We start from the raw sequence: 16,464 nt of genomic DNA, 5'->3' as shown, positions 1-16,464 counted from the left end.
CCCACGTCCCCTGCATCGGCAGGCGGACTCTCAACCAGTGCGCCACCAGGGAGGCCCCATATTAACTATTTTAATGGGGGAAGAAGAGGTTCGTGGGGTTCCATTTTATCAAGATAATTTGTGACAAATATTTATTACTTGTTGAGTCAGAGAGTCCATGAGCACTGGCACATTTTAGGACAGTGGGTACTGTGATCACGAGAAATTTAGGCAAGACAGTAGTTCCTGTGGTTAAGGTAAGGCATACCTTTTTGTCCTCTTTATCACGTTTAGTAACTGCCCGAAGATTATAGGGGGTACCTTATTTAAATTTAGTGGGATGCCCAGTGTAACTAATTTGAGCCCCGTTATTGATTAAGGCCATGAAGGTTATCCAACTGCTGTGTTTCAGCAAATGTTAAACTAATTCAGAACCAGTGTTATAGAGGTACAAAAGCCAATCTGCCCTTTTAATCTTTTTGTTGTAGAAATTCTTTTAGTAAAATTTCAGTTACCAATTGGGCCAAATTACGGACTTCCATTTCAGTTTTTGTTTGTTTCCTCCTTGTTACTGACTGAATTATGTCCCACCTTCATACGCGGAAGTTCTAACCCTCACATGACTGTACTTGGAGATGGGGCCTTTAAGGAGGTGATTAATTAAGGTTAAGTGAGGTCATATGGGCAGGGCCCTAATCTGATAGGACTGGTGTCCTTATCAGAAGAGGAAGAGAGGCCAGGGATCTTCCCTCCCTTTGTGTGGGCACATACAGAGCAAAGGCCATGTGCAGGCCAGAAAGAGAGGTCTCATCAGAAATCAACCCTGATGACACCTTGATCTCCTACTTCTAACCTCCAGAACTGTGAAGAAATAGACTTCTGTTGTTTAAGCAACTCAGTTACGGCAGCCCTAGCAGACCAGTGTGCTCACCCTGTAGGTTTTTTTTGTTTGGGTTTGGGGTTTTTTGGTGGTGGTAGTTACTGGGTATACTTCAGGGAGGTCTTCTCTGCACTGCTCATATTTATAAATTTCTTCCTCCAGAAAGCCTCCAATCAGTATTGTCAGGGTTAACGTCCTTTGCCGTGACAGCGGTTGAATTTACAACTTGGCTGTGCCACAGGGATGCCAGGGGTGTTCTTCTCTATAACCCTGAGGATCAAGGTCTTTTTTGCATCAGAGACATAGGCAGCAGGAGCAGCAAAAGCATCTTATAGGGTCCTAGTGAGCCATCTGCCTTTAGGAGTATGAATCTCAGTAATTCAACTGCTCTTCAAATAGGGACTGCTGTTCCTCCATACAGGTGACTACCCAGTGGGCCTGAACAAGCTCTTTCCCCCTGAGCCCTCTTTAGAACAGGACCAACACCGCCTGCTTGAGACACACAAGCAGTGTCTCACAAGTTAAGAGTCTTTCTCCTGAGTCCATCAATCAAGACACACAACTCAGTCTAAGACACAGGTGAGTCTGGGCTGAGACACACAACCCAAGGGTACTTAAAGGAGCTCCCTGATCCCATGCTCTTCTCTGTGAACACCGATCATTGACGCTTCCAGCTTAGGTAGGTTAAATCTATGACAGAGGCTTGGTAGGACTCAGCAAGTGCAGCACCAGGCAGCAGATCCAGTCAGCAAACCAAAGCAAGAGAAGATAACCCTGGGTGGTGGTCGCCCCCCACTAGACATCCTGCTCCCAATGTCAACTGCTGTGGCCACCTTGCAGGGACAGCATTACCACCTCCATACCCAAAATTTGGTTCCAGTGTCAGGACTGATACACACACACACACACACACACACTCACTCACTCACTCACTCTCCCTCCCTCCCTCCCCCCCCCAAGATTATACAAAAAGGTTGATTATATAACAAGGCTTTCTGGGGAAAACAGGGCAGGCTTTCCATGTTGGCCCAAAAATTACCTGAGAAAGAAAAGGAGGCTGGTTTGGGATTCCTTATTGCAGTTGGGGTGGGGCTGGGATGAGGGTTCTCGCACACACGGAGGGACGAGGGACGGAGGGACATGCGAGGTTTCCGCCTCCCAGGCTTCCTTCAGGCCTTACCCAGACGTGGGGCACAGGGGGAGGGGAGAGGGGAGGCTTCAAAGCTATCGGCAGTCAAACATCGTACGATGGTGTCACTCTTTATTTCAATATTAAATTACCATGAATAGATGATTCTAGTACGTACTCTTTAGGTTAGAATTTGAATAATGTATATCATAGTTTTAAATAAGACTTCACAAATCTTTCATGTAAACTCATATTCTTCTGGGTAAATATATCCCCTTGATCACATTTATTTATCATTACTCCTTTCTGAATCCCCACAGAAGGAGAGTAAAGGAATAAAAAAGGCAGAGAGTCGTACTGTCATTAAAGACTTCAGAGAGTCTTATCACACCCTGATATTACTCCTTATCATCAACTGCTGGGCCTGGGCAGTAAATTATCACAAACCCAATTAGCTGTGGTTCTGGATGTGGCCATCGCAGGCCCACTGCCGCCCTGCACCTGCTTTCACTCCCCCCTCGTAAGCAGGCTGACCCTGTGGGTGTCTCCTCTGGCAGGTTTGAGCTGTCAGGACTATCGGTGCACTAGCTCTCGTGGCTCCCCTCCACTCACACCTTTGTAAATAGCCCCTTTTGTAAATAAGCTCTCTACCAACCGAAGGGAAAAAACACCTCTCCAAGAGCTTTGTGTCAGGCAGAGTAAATGAGTCAGAGTCCTTGTGATGGCCTCTGAGCCCTTCTGTGATTTTACCTCCTTGCCCCTCTGACCTCACCTCCTCCCCCTGCCACCTCGGCTTGCTTTGCTCCGGCCACCCTGGTCATCTTGCTGTTCCTCAAACATCCTAGACGTGCTCCCACTTCAAGGCCTCTGCAATTTGCTGTTCCCTGTACCTGGTGTAATCTTCTACTACATGCCAAGTCCCCCCCAACACTTAGTGGCATTTTGCAAAGCTAAAGGAATGGATCAAACATCTTTGTGTCCATTTCTCAAGAGCTCCAAGTATTTACTGTTGCTCCTAAAAAAAGGGGGGGTAAGAAGGAATCTGAATCATCTGCATTGTCTTGAGCAGTGTTTCTCAAATTATCTATAGTGAAGGACCAGGTTTTAAAAATTATTTCCGGCTACTGCTGACCAAGCTGTAGTCCTGTGGTGCCGAACAAGATTGCAGCTCACACTTCATGTGACGCACCATGCTAGTTTGACAGCTAACCCAACTGGCTTATAGTCTCTAAAGGAAGAGCCTGCTGATTGCTCTTGGTTGTGGTGGCAGCGGTCAACTGCTGTAAGTGTCTGAACTTTGTCACAGGTGGGTAACAAACTCGTTTGCCGGTTGGCACCAGACCACATTTTAGGATCACTGGTCCAGAGGGGATCTCTCTTTTGGCAAGGTAGCTAAGTCATAGATGGGAAGACCTTTCTGGTCACAACGACTGCTGCTAAAGGATCACAACTCTATAATAATAGCTTAGGGTGAGTTGCAAGTTTTCTTCAAAGAAGAGTTTCTCCTCCTAAGAGTGAGAAGACATTAGATATGATTTGGGTTTTTTTGTTTGTTTGTTTTTCGGTATGCGGGCCTCTCCCGTTGCGGAGCACAGGCTCCGGACGCGCAGGCCCAGCAGCCATGGCTCACGGGCCCAGCCGCTCCGTGGCATGTGGGATCTTCCCGGACTGGGGCACGAACCCGTGTCCCCTGCATCGGCAGGCAGACTCTCAACCACTGCGCCACCAGGGAAGCCCCAAGGTGATTTGTTTTTAATTTTGTTGTTTGCATTTTTTAATATACCATTTATCCACATATATAGTCAAGGTCAATTAACTGCTCAATTTTCAAATTGGAAATGAAAATTGTATAGCTGAAAGCCGAATGCATATTCTAAAACACAATGTCAGTACAGAATGTAGAATGAGAGGGTAGCTGGTTATTCAATCATTAGATATACCATCCATATTATTAGATGCATGTGTGATATTTTAACTGGGTGATGCTAAGTAAGGATATTATTTCTTAGGTAAAATTTGAGAATTCATGAATTGAGCTGAATCTATTAAAAATTGTTGAATCCAAAATTGTAAGGTCTGTAATTACATAAATAAGGATCATTAATAAGTCATTTCAACAGAAATATTCTTCATTAGGCAGTTTCAATAAAGTATGAAAATGCAGTAAGTAAGTACATTTAACATTTTTCTTTTAACTGGGTCATAAGTTTCAGTACCAAATAAATTGCATGACAGTTTGTAATTAACATTTTACCATCTAACTCTGTGACTCTGTGAGGGGAAAGGTATGTATAGGTTACTTTAAAGGTACAGTGTGCTTTCCCCTACAGCCTCCAACTCCTATCCCCCAAGAATATTAAGGATTTTCAAAGGCACTGAATCTTTGAACATTAGCTAGTTTTATGACAAAAATCTATCCCAAAGGGGTAGAGAGAATACAATTTAAATGTTATATCAGCTCTTACTTTAGCAGATATATTTTGAAGTCATTACATAAATGTATTAAATAATATGAAAACTTTTTATTTTTTATTCAGTATGGAGAGTTATTCCCAGAGCGGGGCTTTTCTGATGCAAAACTGGAATGCTTGTGTAGTCACAACAGCTGTCCCCACCCCATGGGGTGTCTTCCATTACTTTACAGTAGAGATGAATTTTTGGCCCAGTGTCTCAGTAATATTGGACACACGTGGTTCTAAGTGGCAAAGCAGTATGCGTATGCATTCATTTGACTTTCAGAGCTACAGCTGGCTCCAGATTAGAGCAAGGAGAATACATTCACACCAAGGCCACCCTCATGGCTGCTGCAGTAGCTGGATCACAGTAGGCTCTGTTGCTTCTAAAGACACAACCAACTATTGCTGAGGAATTACACATTCACCAAAGTGCTGTACAGCTGGAAGACAGAGAAGAATGAACTGCTAAAAGGATTCTTTCAAAGGTTTCAGACTGTGGTCCCAGTTATTATTGATCTAGTTTTTTAATATTAATAATAAAATCATGGCTGTGAAATAACAGTGAAACTAAAAGGAAAGGTTTTCAAGGAAGTAGATGATTTTTCAGGATATTCATCCAAATATTTGATTTAAATCTTTTCCTTTCCAGAAAAAAGTGGCACTATCCTTTTAGACTGATGAACAAGGAATTAAAATTAGATTGATTCTTAATGCCCATTGTTGATATATGCAGCATATTTGGAAGGCCGATCTATTAAAAATAGATTAAAGAATTAGTTTACTCTGGGAAAGAATGGCTTATATTATTGACATTTTAGACAATTTCGTTTGCTACAAAAATGTGTTTGTTATAATTAATGCAGAAATAAGATCTGATTTAGTGTGAAATTGCATTGATATACTATATGGTTGGAATACTCTATCTCTGTGCAGCGTCAACTTAATGCTGTTTATGTATGACCTTCCTTGTACTATAAGCTTATATTTAAATGCTTCGTAACTTTTGCATTTTGAAGCCAATTGGTATAGTTATTCAAGTTGCAGCTTTTTAGCAAGTGATTTCCTAGAAAATCCAATTATGTCCATCTAAATAATATCTGAATAATGCTTTTTCCCCTAAGTAAAAACAAACAAGCAAAAAGAAAGTAAAAAAAACCTTCAGTGTAAATTTCTTAATTATCTGATATGGAGAATTAGATTTCTGATATTCATTAAATATCAAGGAAATTCCGACCATACTCAGTGTAGGCTACCTTTTTATAGAAGGGGATTTATGCATGTTTCGTAAGGGCTGTACTGATGAATATGTTTGAGGCTTTCAGCTTTTAGTGGATACAAAATAGAATGATTGATAAAATCCTCCCTACTATTGGCTATTATTTACTGACTCTTAAGTGGCAGGTTGTATTTATGCCAATTTATCTGCTTCAGGGAACATTCTTGATAGCAGAACAAAGTGAATAAAAGTAGTTTGCTTTGCAAATGAATGCAAATGGGAGAGCCTTTCGGAAAGCCCTTTAACAGGGGCAGTGCACTTTGATTATGAGTGAAGCTGCCATTTGGACATGGTGAAAAGAGCACGCTTGAACCATTGATTGGGGGAGACAGTAAAAAGTCAGGAAGGGCCCCGTTAAGCTTGCGGTGAGGCAGGCGGATGTCAGTGTGGTTAGAGCACAGTGGGAGAATGACAGGGAGGATTAGTGTCAGGGAGAAGCTTTGCTGTAGCTGTGGAGATAGTCCCTGGGGTCACTCACCTCTGACTGTTGTCTGTGCTGATGGTCCTGTAATGCATACGGCCTGATGTATGCCTGTTCATTATCGGAAATGGTGATTAGAAAAGGTATTTGTCTCAGAGGTTTCCTTCCTTCTTTCTTTTTTTCTTTCTTTTTAATTAAAGGAAAATAAGGTGGCTTCCTCCATCTCTCTGCTGACTCCTAGAGTCTTGTGTTACACCATTGTGGCTACTGCCTCTGGTAGGAAATAGTTTAGTGCTGTAACGTAAAATAATTGTAACGTGGTTACCTGTTATTTGATGATGGTTTCTTTTGCTTTGCTCAACTTTGGGTTTCACCAAGTGGTAATGCTGAATAAAATGCAGAGAATATGCTTGCTCTGAGAATTTTGGCTTTTGCAAAAAAAGATTTTTATAATCTTTAAGGTATTTTATTATTCAATTTAATAATTTGATCAACTTTTAGAAGCTATTTACCTTTTCAAGAAGGAAGTGTTGCTTTGCATGGACCGGGTGGTTTAAGTCTTGGCTGCAGGAGTTTCTAATTTCTGTTCTCAAGTTTTACAAAATGCTAGCACTTGATAAATTAACTTCTTGAAAATACATGCTTTTTAGAATTAAATATCGTTACGTAGAAGGAACAAAAAATATATCTTTGTCTCGGTTCTGATTCTGAATCAGTCCATTTACTTGTTCACATTTTCATTTACACTTATAAAGTTTTTTGCTTTTTTAATCATTTTTCTTAAAAACTTCAAGACCTTCTGTGGTAAGCTCACATGAGGCATTTGTGAGCATTAGTGACACAATGCACTTCAAAACAACTGTCTTTCTTTTTTAAATGTCTTTAAGAGCCTGGGTTCACAGTATTTCTTCTTTATTATTTGGTGTACGTTGGAGCATTTAAAAGGCTGCGGGAGCTTTGCATTCTAATGTTAAATATGCAACTCAGACCTTCACCTAATGTAGTAGATACATTTTAACATTGTTATTTTTGCAGAAAGCTTAATGCCAATACTTGGTTTCACAGGTTTATTAAACGTTTTAGCGAACATTCTCTGAATTATTTTTTTTTCTTTAATGTTTTGCAGGCACCTGAATGGACAGAAGAGGACCTCAGCCAGCTGACAAGAAGTATGGTTAAGTTCCCAGGAGGAACCCCAGGTCGATGGGAAAAGATTGCCCACGAATTGGGTCGATCGGTGACAGATGTGAGTTCACTCAGATTTGCATTGTATGGAGAGTGACAAACCAGAATAAGCCAACTATGTAGAAGGCAGACATAGATGCATCCAACATTATCTTTGGAGAAAGCCTACAATCTTTTTAAGGACCTGGAAGTGAACCGTTAACAAAATAAGCAAGAAGCAGATGTCAGCCAGTCCCCTGGTCTACAATTAACAGCTGTGTGAGGCATTCTGGTGTTCAGAGACTTAAGCTACTGTAACCTAATCACAGAAAAACAATGCTAGTTTTTGTTTCGAGTGACCCCTTTAGCTGTGGGAAAAAAATAGTTCTCTGATCAGAATTAGAGAAGTTACATTTCAGCTGGATCTTTTTAGCACTTAAGTACAGATTGCTATAGGTAGTTGACAGGTGGTTTGCGTTAATTAAATGAGCAATATTCCTATAATGTTTTTATTTCAAGGATGATACCTACCATTCATTTTGACAAGTTATTTAACCAAAAAATTGTTCTATGCATATAGCTTTATAATTATATATAATATACATTAAAAGTGTATAACTATAGATTTATATATATACTATAAACAATATATATTTAAATTATATATGATTATATGTGACTAGTAATACCTACCATTTAAAAGACAGTGTTGGGCTTCCCTGGTGGCGCAGTGGTTGAGAGTCCGCCTGCCAATGCTGGGGACACGGGTTTGTGCCCCGGTCCGGGAAGATCCCACATGCCGTGGAGCGGCTGAGCCCGTGAGCCATGGCCGCTGAGCCTGCGCGTCCAGAGCCTGTGCTTTGCAACGGGAGAGGCCACAACAGTGAGAGGCCCGCGAACCGCAAAAAAACAAAACAAAACAAAACAAAAAGACAGTGTTTACCAGGAAAGTTTTCGACTTAACACTTTAGAAATATAGGGCAGAGAATCTTATAAAATCACCTACTAGAGCACCTGATATGTACTAAATATTCAGTAAATGTTTACTTGAAATGGAGGTCTTTATTTTCATCAATATGATCCTTATTTTCATAAATGGTAGTAAATATTCTTTACTGAATTTACTTTAAAATAAATCCTATAGCTCTAAAATATCTAAGGATACTGAAAGCAAAGATTCAGATTTCTTATGTTCTCTTCAATTGTATTAGTATACTTTGGGTCTTTTTTGATAATGAACAATTTAAAAACCCTGCAAAATGATTAATAAGCACAACTACCAAAAAATAACCTTTTAATTTAGAAACAAATGCTACGTATTACTGTCAATTTTTTTTCTTGGGTTTTTTTGTTTTGTTTTGTTTCAGATAGGAGCTGCTTTGAGAATTTTAAATTATATATGAATGTTTTTACTACCATATGGTAGGACTTTTTAAAATCACATTTTAAAGAGAAATTTTTGTAAGATGTTTTACATGATTTTGACTTAAAAGTTAGTCTGATCATGTGGAAAGTTAGCCCTTGTATCTTATAACTTTTTTTTTTTTTGGCTATTTCATGATGAGACCAGTTATCTTAGGTTACTGGAGGAAAACCATAAGGATACCTTTTCCTCTGCTAAGAATGTTACTGGGATGTGCATTTTATCTTGTAAGGTTGTTTGTAAAAGATAATAATGCCTTATCAGTAAATACCTGACCAGGTTAAAGATGTTCCATGGTTACTGATGTTTTAAGTACTATGATCCTCTAAGTATATAATTACTGTTAATGTAATGATTAACAAAAATTACTGAAATACTTTTTAGAAAGTTACAAAACAGGCATTGGTTTAAAAGGGCCTCAAAACTTTTAGTTCAATTGGCTGATGAGAGAGAATAGTTCACTAACTTAGTGTCTCCGTTGAAGATAGCGGTGTCTCTGCTGAAGATAGCACTGCCTTTAACTTTTTTTAATATAAATTTTATTTATTTATTTATTTATGGCTGCATTGAGTCTTCGTTGCTGCATGCAGGCTTTCTCTAGTTTGTGGCGAGCGGGGGTACTCTTTGTTGCGGTGCGCAGGCTTCTCATTGTGGTGGCTTCTCTTGTTGCAGAGCACAGGCTCTAGGTGCACAGCCTTCAGTAGTTGTGGTGCACGGGCTTAGCTGCTCCGCGGCATGCAAGATCTTCCCGGACCAGGGCTCGAACCCATGTCCCCCTGCATTGGCAGGTGGATTCTTAACTACTGCATCACCAGGGAAGTCCCAACACTGCCTTTAACTTTTTAAATAATATTTCTATGAGACCTTACAGTTAATAATGCCAAAGGCAGATAAGAAATTGAATAGAGCAATATTTTACTTTGTCGTTGTCGTCATTAAAATCTGGTTAAATTTTTAATCTGTATTTTTAAGAGGAGAGAGATGAAAGTTTAAATGCTAATATACATGATGTAATCAACAGAGCCTTGGGATGGCTGTTTAGTGTCATAGATCTAGAAAATCGACGTAACTTACAAGAGCAGTCTTAGTGCAGCCTTGGTGTAGGTAAAGGCACCTTTTCACACTTTCGCAAATTCATCCCATAGTTTTTTCTTCTTCTTCTTCTAGACTTACCCAAGGGAGACTGAGTCCATGTAATAGAAATTTTTTCCTTTTATCGTGGAAGTAGCAAACATGACTTTTTGCTTTTTTTTTTTTTTTTTTTTTGCGGTACGCGGGCCTCTCACTGTCGTGGCGCACAGGCTCCGGACACGCAGGCTCAGTGGCCATGGCTCACGGGCCCAGCCGCTCCGCAGCATGTGGGATCTTCCCGGACCGGGGCACAAACCCGTGTCCCCTGCATTGGCAGGCGGACTCTCAACCACTGCGCCACCAGGGAAGCCCCCAAACATGACTTTGAGATTTTTTTTCCCCCTCCAAGTATTAGTTCTATTTTCATAATACCAAAAGTACCTTGGAAATACTTAGTAAACCTAAAATTTGGGGCACCAAAAGTGCCATTGTAACTTTTCTTCTATATCAATATATACATATATAGACTCACACTGTATTTTCATTCTGTGAGCATCATCTCCATAGCTAGACTGTACATTTCATTTCAGTAACATACACACAAACACAAACTGTAAAGCACTCTCTCTCTAAAAGAGAACAAGTGTCTGAAAACAAAACTCATTTTACTGAACACACAGTGAGTTACATTGAAGCAGCTGAGATGGGTTTGGCTAATACAGTTCCTTTAGTAGAATGTTAAGTGAAAGCTAACCACACTTTAGAAGATCACTTATACTTCTTTTTTGGCGTATGGTGTTAATTAGATTTGTTTTCATTAAGTGTTCCACTATGAAAAAGAAACCAAGTTGAGTTTGCTGTTATTGGAACCTCTGCATACTGACCGGATCACCTGTACCAGTTCTCCCCAGCTCTGCACATCTGTTCTTTGACCCGTTTTCCTTGCTAAATGTGTAGCTTCAGGCTGAGTTCTCTTTCCTTCGAGAAACAATTGACGTTTTTGGGAGGGGTGAGAGTGTGCCGTGGTGGAATCTATATGTGCTTTATTTGGGTTGACAGATTACAGTGAAAAACCCATTTTGTTCCTCAATTAAGAAAGGAGTTTTCAGTGTATTAATTGTCATAATTCACTAGTTAAATTGCTAAATACCACTCTGGATAAATACAAAGAATTTGTTATTAGCTTTGTAAAAAAAAAAAAATCAATGCAAAGTATATTTTAACTCAGATATACCTAAACTGTAAGACTTTATTATAGATGAAATATTTTAAATGTTAATATATGCCTTTTAGCAAATAATTTTGGTAACCACAAAGGACACTCAAATTGTAAAAACAGGAAACAAAAACTGTCTGGCATGTAAAAACCAACTTTAGTGTGATTATTAACTGCAGGTTTTCTAAATTAAGGTCAGGGAGCCTCACATTTCTTGCTTGTGCAGTAATACCATTCTCTTGCCTGTAAGGATGTAAACTGATTCTGCCCCTCTCCAGTCACTAATCTCCTGCGTCCTAGTTGTGATAACAGACTGATTGGAGATGTTCTGCCTGCTTGGAAAAGGCCCAGGTAGGTAGCAAAACAAAAGATAGGTGGATAGATCTAAACAGACTTTTGTAATTAGCTTAGTGCCAACCTGAGATGTGTATAGTTAGATAAGCATTTCATATGCAGGTGAAAAGGAGGGAGAATAATAAAATTCCCAATTTTATTTTATATAGCCACAACTAGAGAGGAGATAGAGGAGATACCTGTTGGGGGAATATTTATATGTTATTATGGCAGTTGTTTCAAAAAATGTAAGCAGATTATTCAATAGAAAAACTTTTGTCAGTGAACTAAATGTATAGTATATATAATGCTGAAAGGCATATATTAACATTTAAAATACTTCATCTATAGTAAAGTAGGTGTTACAGTTTAGGTATATCTCAGTTAAAATAGACTTTGCATTAATTTTTTAACAAAGCTAATAACATTCCTTGTATTTATCCAGAGTAGAATTCAGCAATTTAACTCGTATATATTTTGGCAAATGTATCATTGCTATTACTTTTATTTAGAGTCAGACTAGTCCTGCACAGCCTGTAAAGGGGACAAGAGCCGTCGCCACCCCCTGCATCGGGCTCCCTGCCACAGCGGTTCTCCAGAGCAGCTTCATCTCCGCTCCTCTCACTCCCCCACCTGCTCAACCCCAAGACCTTCAAGGATACTTAAATTTTAAAAAGGAAGGGGTCCTTTATACCATTCTTCTTGCTAGATGAGTCACTAAAATCTAATAATCAATTTTCAATCTGACATTAATTGATGATAATAATGTGTTATCAAATCTCTCTCTCATGCACACACACTCTGTTGTGTGTCATTCCAGACTTTAGTCTTCTTATATAGGCATATGACTACATAATTTTAACAGTATTAATCTGTATCCTGCCCTTTTCACTTTGCTATGAGCTTCCTTCCACGACAACAAAGATCCACATCATTTTTCTAAACACCTGTACAATACTCCATGTTGTCTGGATATAATTAAGGAGCACCCAGGTGATTGTCACTTAAATTGCTTCCCTTTTTTTCTTCATTCATCTTTCCATTTATATCTGTTTCCTTAGCTCGTATGCCTAGGAGTAGAGATGCTTGATTCAAGACTATGGATGTTTTCCGAACCTTTGGGACTCTAAAATTGGCCTCCAGAGAGGTGATAATATTATACAATGCCCCTGGTGGTATGAGAGGACACTTCCTCATAGTCTCATAAACACAGAACGTTTGTTTTTCATCATTGCTCATCAACTAAGTGAAAAGTGCTATGGCACTGATTTTTATAACTTGCCTCCTTACTTACTGGTCTTATTTTGAATAGAGTTTGTGTTAATTCATTATAATTTGAGGATAGATAGTCCTACCGTTTTTTGTTGTTTTTTTGGCTGTGCTGGGTCTTTGTCGCAGTGCACGGGCTTCTCCTGTTGCAGAGCGTGGGTTCTAGGTGCACAGGCTTCAGTAGTTGTGGCTCATGGGCTCTAGAGCGCAGGCTCAGTAGTTGCAGCGCATGGGCTTAGCTGCTCTGCAGCATGTGGGATCTTCCTGGACCAGGGATCGAACCTATGTCCCCTGCATTGGCAAGCATATTCTTAACCACTGTGCCACCAGGGAAGTCCTACCTTCTGCAAATAATACTTTGCCATTTTCTTTATATCTTTTGTTATCTTATTTGAGTGTATTAGCTAACAATTCCAGAGATATGTTATATTACAGTAAGAGTGATTCATGTAGACTTTTTGCTCAACATTTTAATAAGAAAACTTAATGTTTGGTCATTAATTTTAATATTAGTCATTGATATGAGAAATCCATTATTATGCTAGGGAAATTTTCTTCACTCTAATTTTTCCAATTCTCATTTATTACAGTTGTGTTCAGGAATAGATGTGAAATTTTAACAGTGGTTTCTTCAACATCCCTTGACATGATCATATGACCTAATAAGGATATTACTAGGGTCCCCCTTTGTATTTCTAAGATAAAGTTTACTTAATCATATAATATTATTCTTTCAATAAACAGCTGGATTTGATTTGTTAATTTATTTAGGATTCTTGCATTTATATATCTTAAAGTAAAAATATTCTAGGATTCTTGTTGTTTTGTTAATTGGATATCTTTAGGTAGGGTTATACCAGCCTTCTAGAATTAGTTCATTATACCTGCCTTCTAACATCTAGAGCAGCAGTCCCCAACCTTTTTGGCACCAGGGACTCGTTTCGTGGAAGACAGTTTTTCCACACATGGGGCTGGGGGGATGGTTCAGGCAGTAATGGGAACAGTGGGGAGCGGCAGAAGAAGTGAGACGCTTCACTCACTCGCCCGCTGCTCACCTCCTGCTGTGTGGCTGGTTCCTAATCAGGGGTTGGGGACCCCTGATCTAGAGAGTCAAGAAAATACTGAATTCATAAAACAAAAAAGTGTGCTATGGAAAAAAATCAGAACAAAAATAAGTATCCAAATAAATGAAGTGGAATGGTTGAAAATTATCATCTGGAAAACCTCCTAGAGAGCAGAACAAAAAGACAAGAAATACAGGGAATCAGTCCAAAAGGTCAGAATCTGATTAAAAGGAGTTCCAGTTAGAGAAAACAGACATGAGAGCATTTTTCAATAAATGATACAATGAAGTTTTCCAGGAATGAAGAAACACCTGAGACCAACAACGCGTGAACACTGAGACTACACAGAAGATCTTTAAAGCTTCTAGGGAGAAGAAACCTCCAAAGTAAGGCAGGTCAGAGTGACAGCAGATTGCTTGGCAGCACTAGATTCCGGGAGACAAGAGGAACATTGGCCTCACAGTTCAAGGGGCAATGGCTCTGAATCTAGAACAGACCAACCAGCTATGGTAAATACGTGGGGTGAGGACTCATTCTTAAGACAGTTTCCTGAGACTGCACTCCAGCAAATGAGGGATAAGTCACCAAAGAGGAAGACACAGAATCCTCGGAATAGTGGACTGAGCCCAGTGAATGGAAATCCGGAGACCCCACAGCAATACAGCAGGCGAAGAGTGCAGAAAGTCCACGCTGGAGCAGGAGAACAAAAGACTGGGAGAGAGCAACAACATGAACAAAAGGCAACTAGAAACTCCACCAACAGAAAACCGTACAAAAAAGGCATAGTCCAAATTTAAGGTCAGCCATACCTCAGGTTCAGTTCCAGACCACCGAAATAAAGCAAACATCACAATAAAGTGACCCACATGAATTTTTTGGTTTCCCAATGCATATAAAAGTTATGTTTACACTATATTGTAGTCTGTTAAGTGTGCAATAGCATTATGTCCAAAAAACATACATACCTTAATTAAAGATAGTTTATTGCTTAAAAAAATGCTAACCATCATCTGAGCCTTCAATGAGTCATAATCTTTTTGCAGTAGTAACATCAAAGATCACAGATCGCCATAACAAATATAATAATAATGAAAAAGTGTGAAATATTGTGAGAATTATCAAAATGTGACACAGAGACACAAAATGAGCAGATGCTATTGGGAGAATGGTGCCCACAGACTTTCTCAACAGAGTTGCCACAAACCTTCAACTTACAGAAACCGCAATCTGCCTGTGCAGTAAAAAGTGGAACGACATTCTCCTTTAAGTGACACAAGAAGTGCGGTCACAGTGCAGTACTTATCTCTACAGTGAGTAATGTTTACCATATCACAGTTATGTAAGATCTTACATAATGGCTTTTCATATTTTAAACATTTTATATACTTTCAATATGAGATTAGGTCACTCCCTAACACCATACACAAAAATAAGCTCAAAATGGATTAAAGACCTAAATGTAAGGCCAGAAACTATCAAACTCTTAGAGGAAAACATAGGCAGAACAGTTTATGACATAAATCACAGCAAGATCCTTTTTGACCCACCTCCTAGAGAAATGGAAATAAAAACAAAAATAAACAAGTGGGACCTAATGAAACTTCAAAGCTTTTGCACAGCAAAGGAAACCATAAACAAGACCAAAAGACAACCCTCAGAATGGGAGAAAATATTTGCAAATGAAGCAACTGACAAAGGATTAATCTCCAATATTTATAAGCAACTCATACAGCTCAGTAACAAAAAAACAAACAACCCAATCCAAAAATGGGCAGAAGACCTAAATAGACATTTCTCCAAAGAAGATATACAGACTGCCAACAAACACATGAAAGAATGCTCAACATCATTAATCATTAGAGAAATGTAAATCAAAACTACAATGAGATATTATCTCACACCAGTCAGAATGGCCATCATCAAAAAATCTAGAAACAATAAATGCTGGAGAGGGTGTGGAGAAAAGGGAGAACTACTATATGACCCAGCAATCCCACTACTGGGCATATATCTTGAGGAAACCATAATTCAAAAAGAGTCATGTACCAAAATGTTCATTGCAGCTCTATTTACAATAGCCTGGAGATGGAAACAACCTAAGTGTCCATCATCGGATGAATGGATAAAGAAGATGTGGCACATATATACAATGGAATATTACTCAGCCATAAAAAGAAACAAAATTGAGCTATTTGTAATGAGGTGGATAGACCTAGAGTCTGTCATACAGAGTGAAGTAAGTCAGAAAGAGAAAGACAAATACTGTATGCTAACACATATATATGGAATTTAAGGAAAAAACGTCATGAAGAACCTAGGGGTAAGACAGGAATAAAGACACAGACCTACTAGAGAATGGACTTGAGGATATGGGGAGGGGGAAGGGTAAGCTGTGACAAAGCGAGAGAGAGGCATGGACATATATACAGTACCAAACGTAAGGTAGATAGCTAGTGGGAAGCAGCCGCATAGCACAGGGAGATCAGCTCGGTGCTTTGTGACCGCCTGGAGGGGTGGGATAGGGAGGGTGGGAGGGAGGGAGACGCAAGAGGGAAGAGATATGGGAACATATGTGTATGTATAACTGATTCACTTTGTTATAAAGCAGAAACTAACACACCATTGTAAAGCAATTATACTCCAATAAAGATGTAAAAAAAAACATTTTATATACTTTTAGATGGTTTTTCAATTTTTAAAATCAACAAATTGTGGAAGACTATGGCAAGTTGTCCATCAAAATACGTTATCCCCTTTTCTAGTAATAGAGAAGGCAGGCACAT

General features: G+C 39.3%; 1 protein-coding gene across 1 annotated transcript in view; it reads left to right on the top strand.

Annotated features, from left to right (window-relative positions):
* DNAJC1 (DnaJ heat shock protein family (Hsp40) member C1) overlaps window positions 1-16,464 on the top strand; it is a 214,825-nt gene that overhangs the window by 172,664 nt on the left and 25,697 nt on the right. The window contains exon 9 of the mRNA XM_060097700.1: window positions 7,268-7,387. Coding sequence (XP_059953683.1) covers window positions 7,268-7,387 — 120 coding nt within the window. The remainder of the gene's footprint in view (window positions 1-7,267; window positions 7,388-16,464) is intronic.

The sequence above is a fragment of the Mesoplodon densirostris genome, chromosome 4 (assembly GCF_025265405.1).
Source record: "Mesoplodon densirostris isolate mMesDen1 chromosome 4, mMesDen1 primary haplotype, whole genome shotgun sequence".
NCBI classification, from domain to species: domain Eukaryota; kingdom Metazoa; phylum Chordata; class Mammalia; order Artiodactyla; family Ziphiidae; genus Mesoplodon; species Mesoplodon densirostris.
Note: the sequence above shows the minus strand (reverse complement) of the source record. Positions and strands in the feature narration are given on the sequence as shown.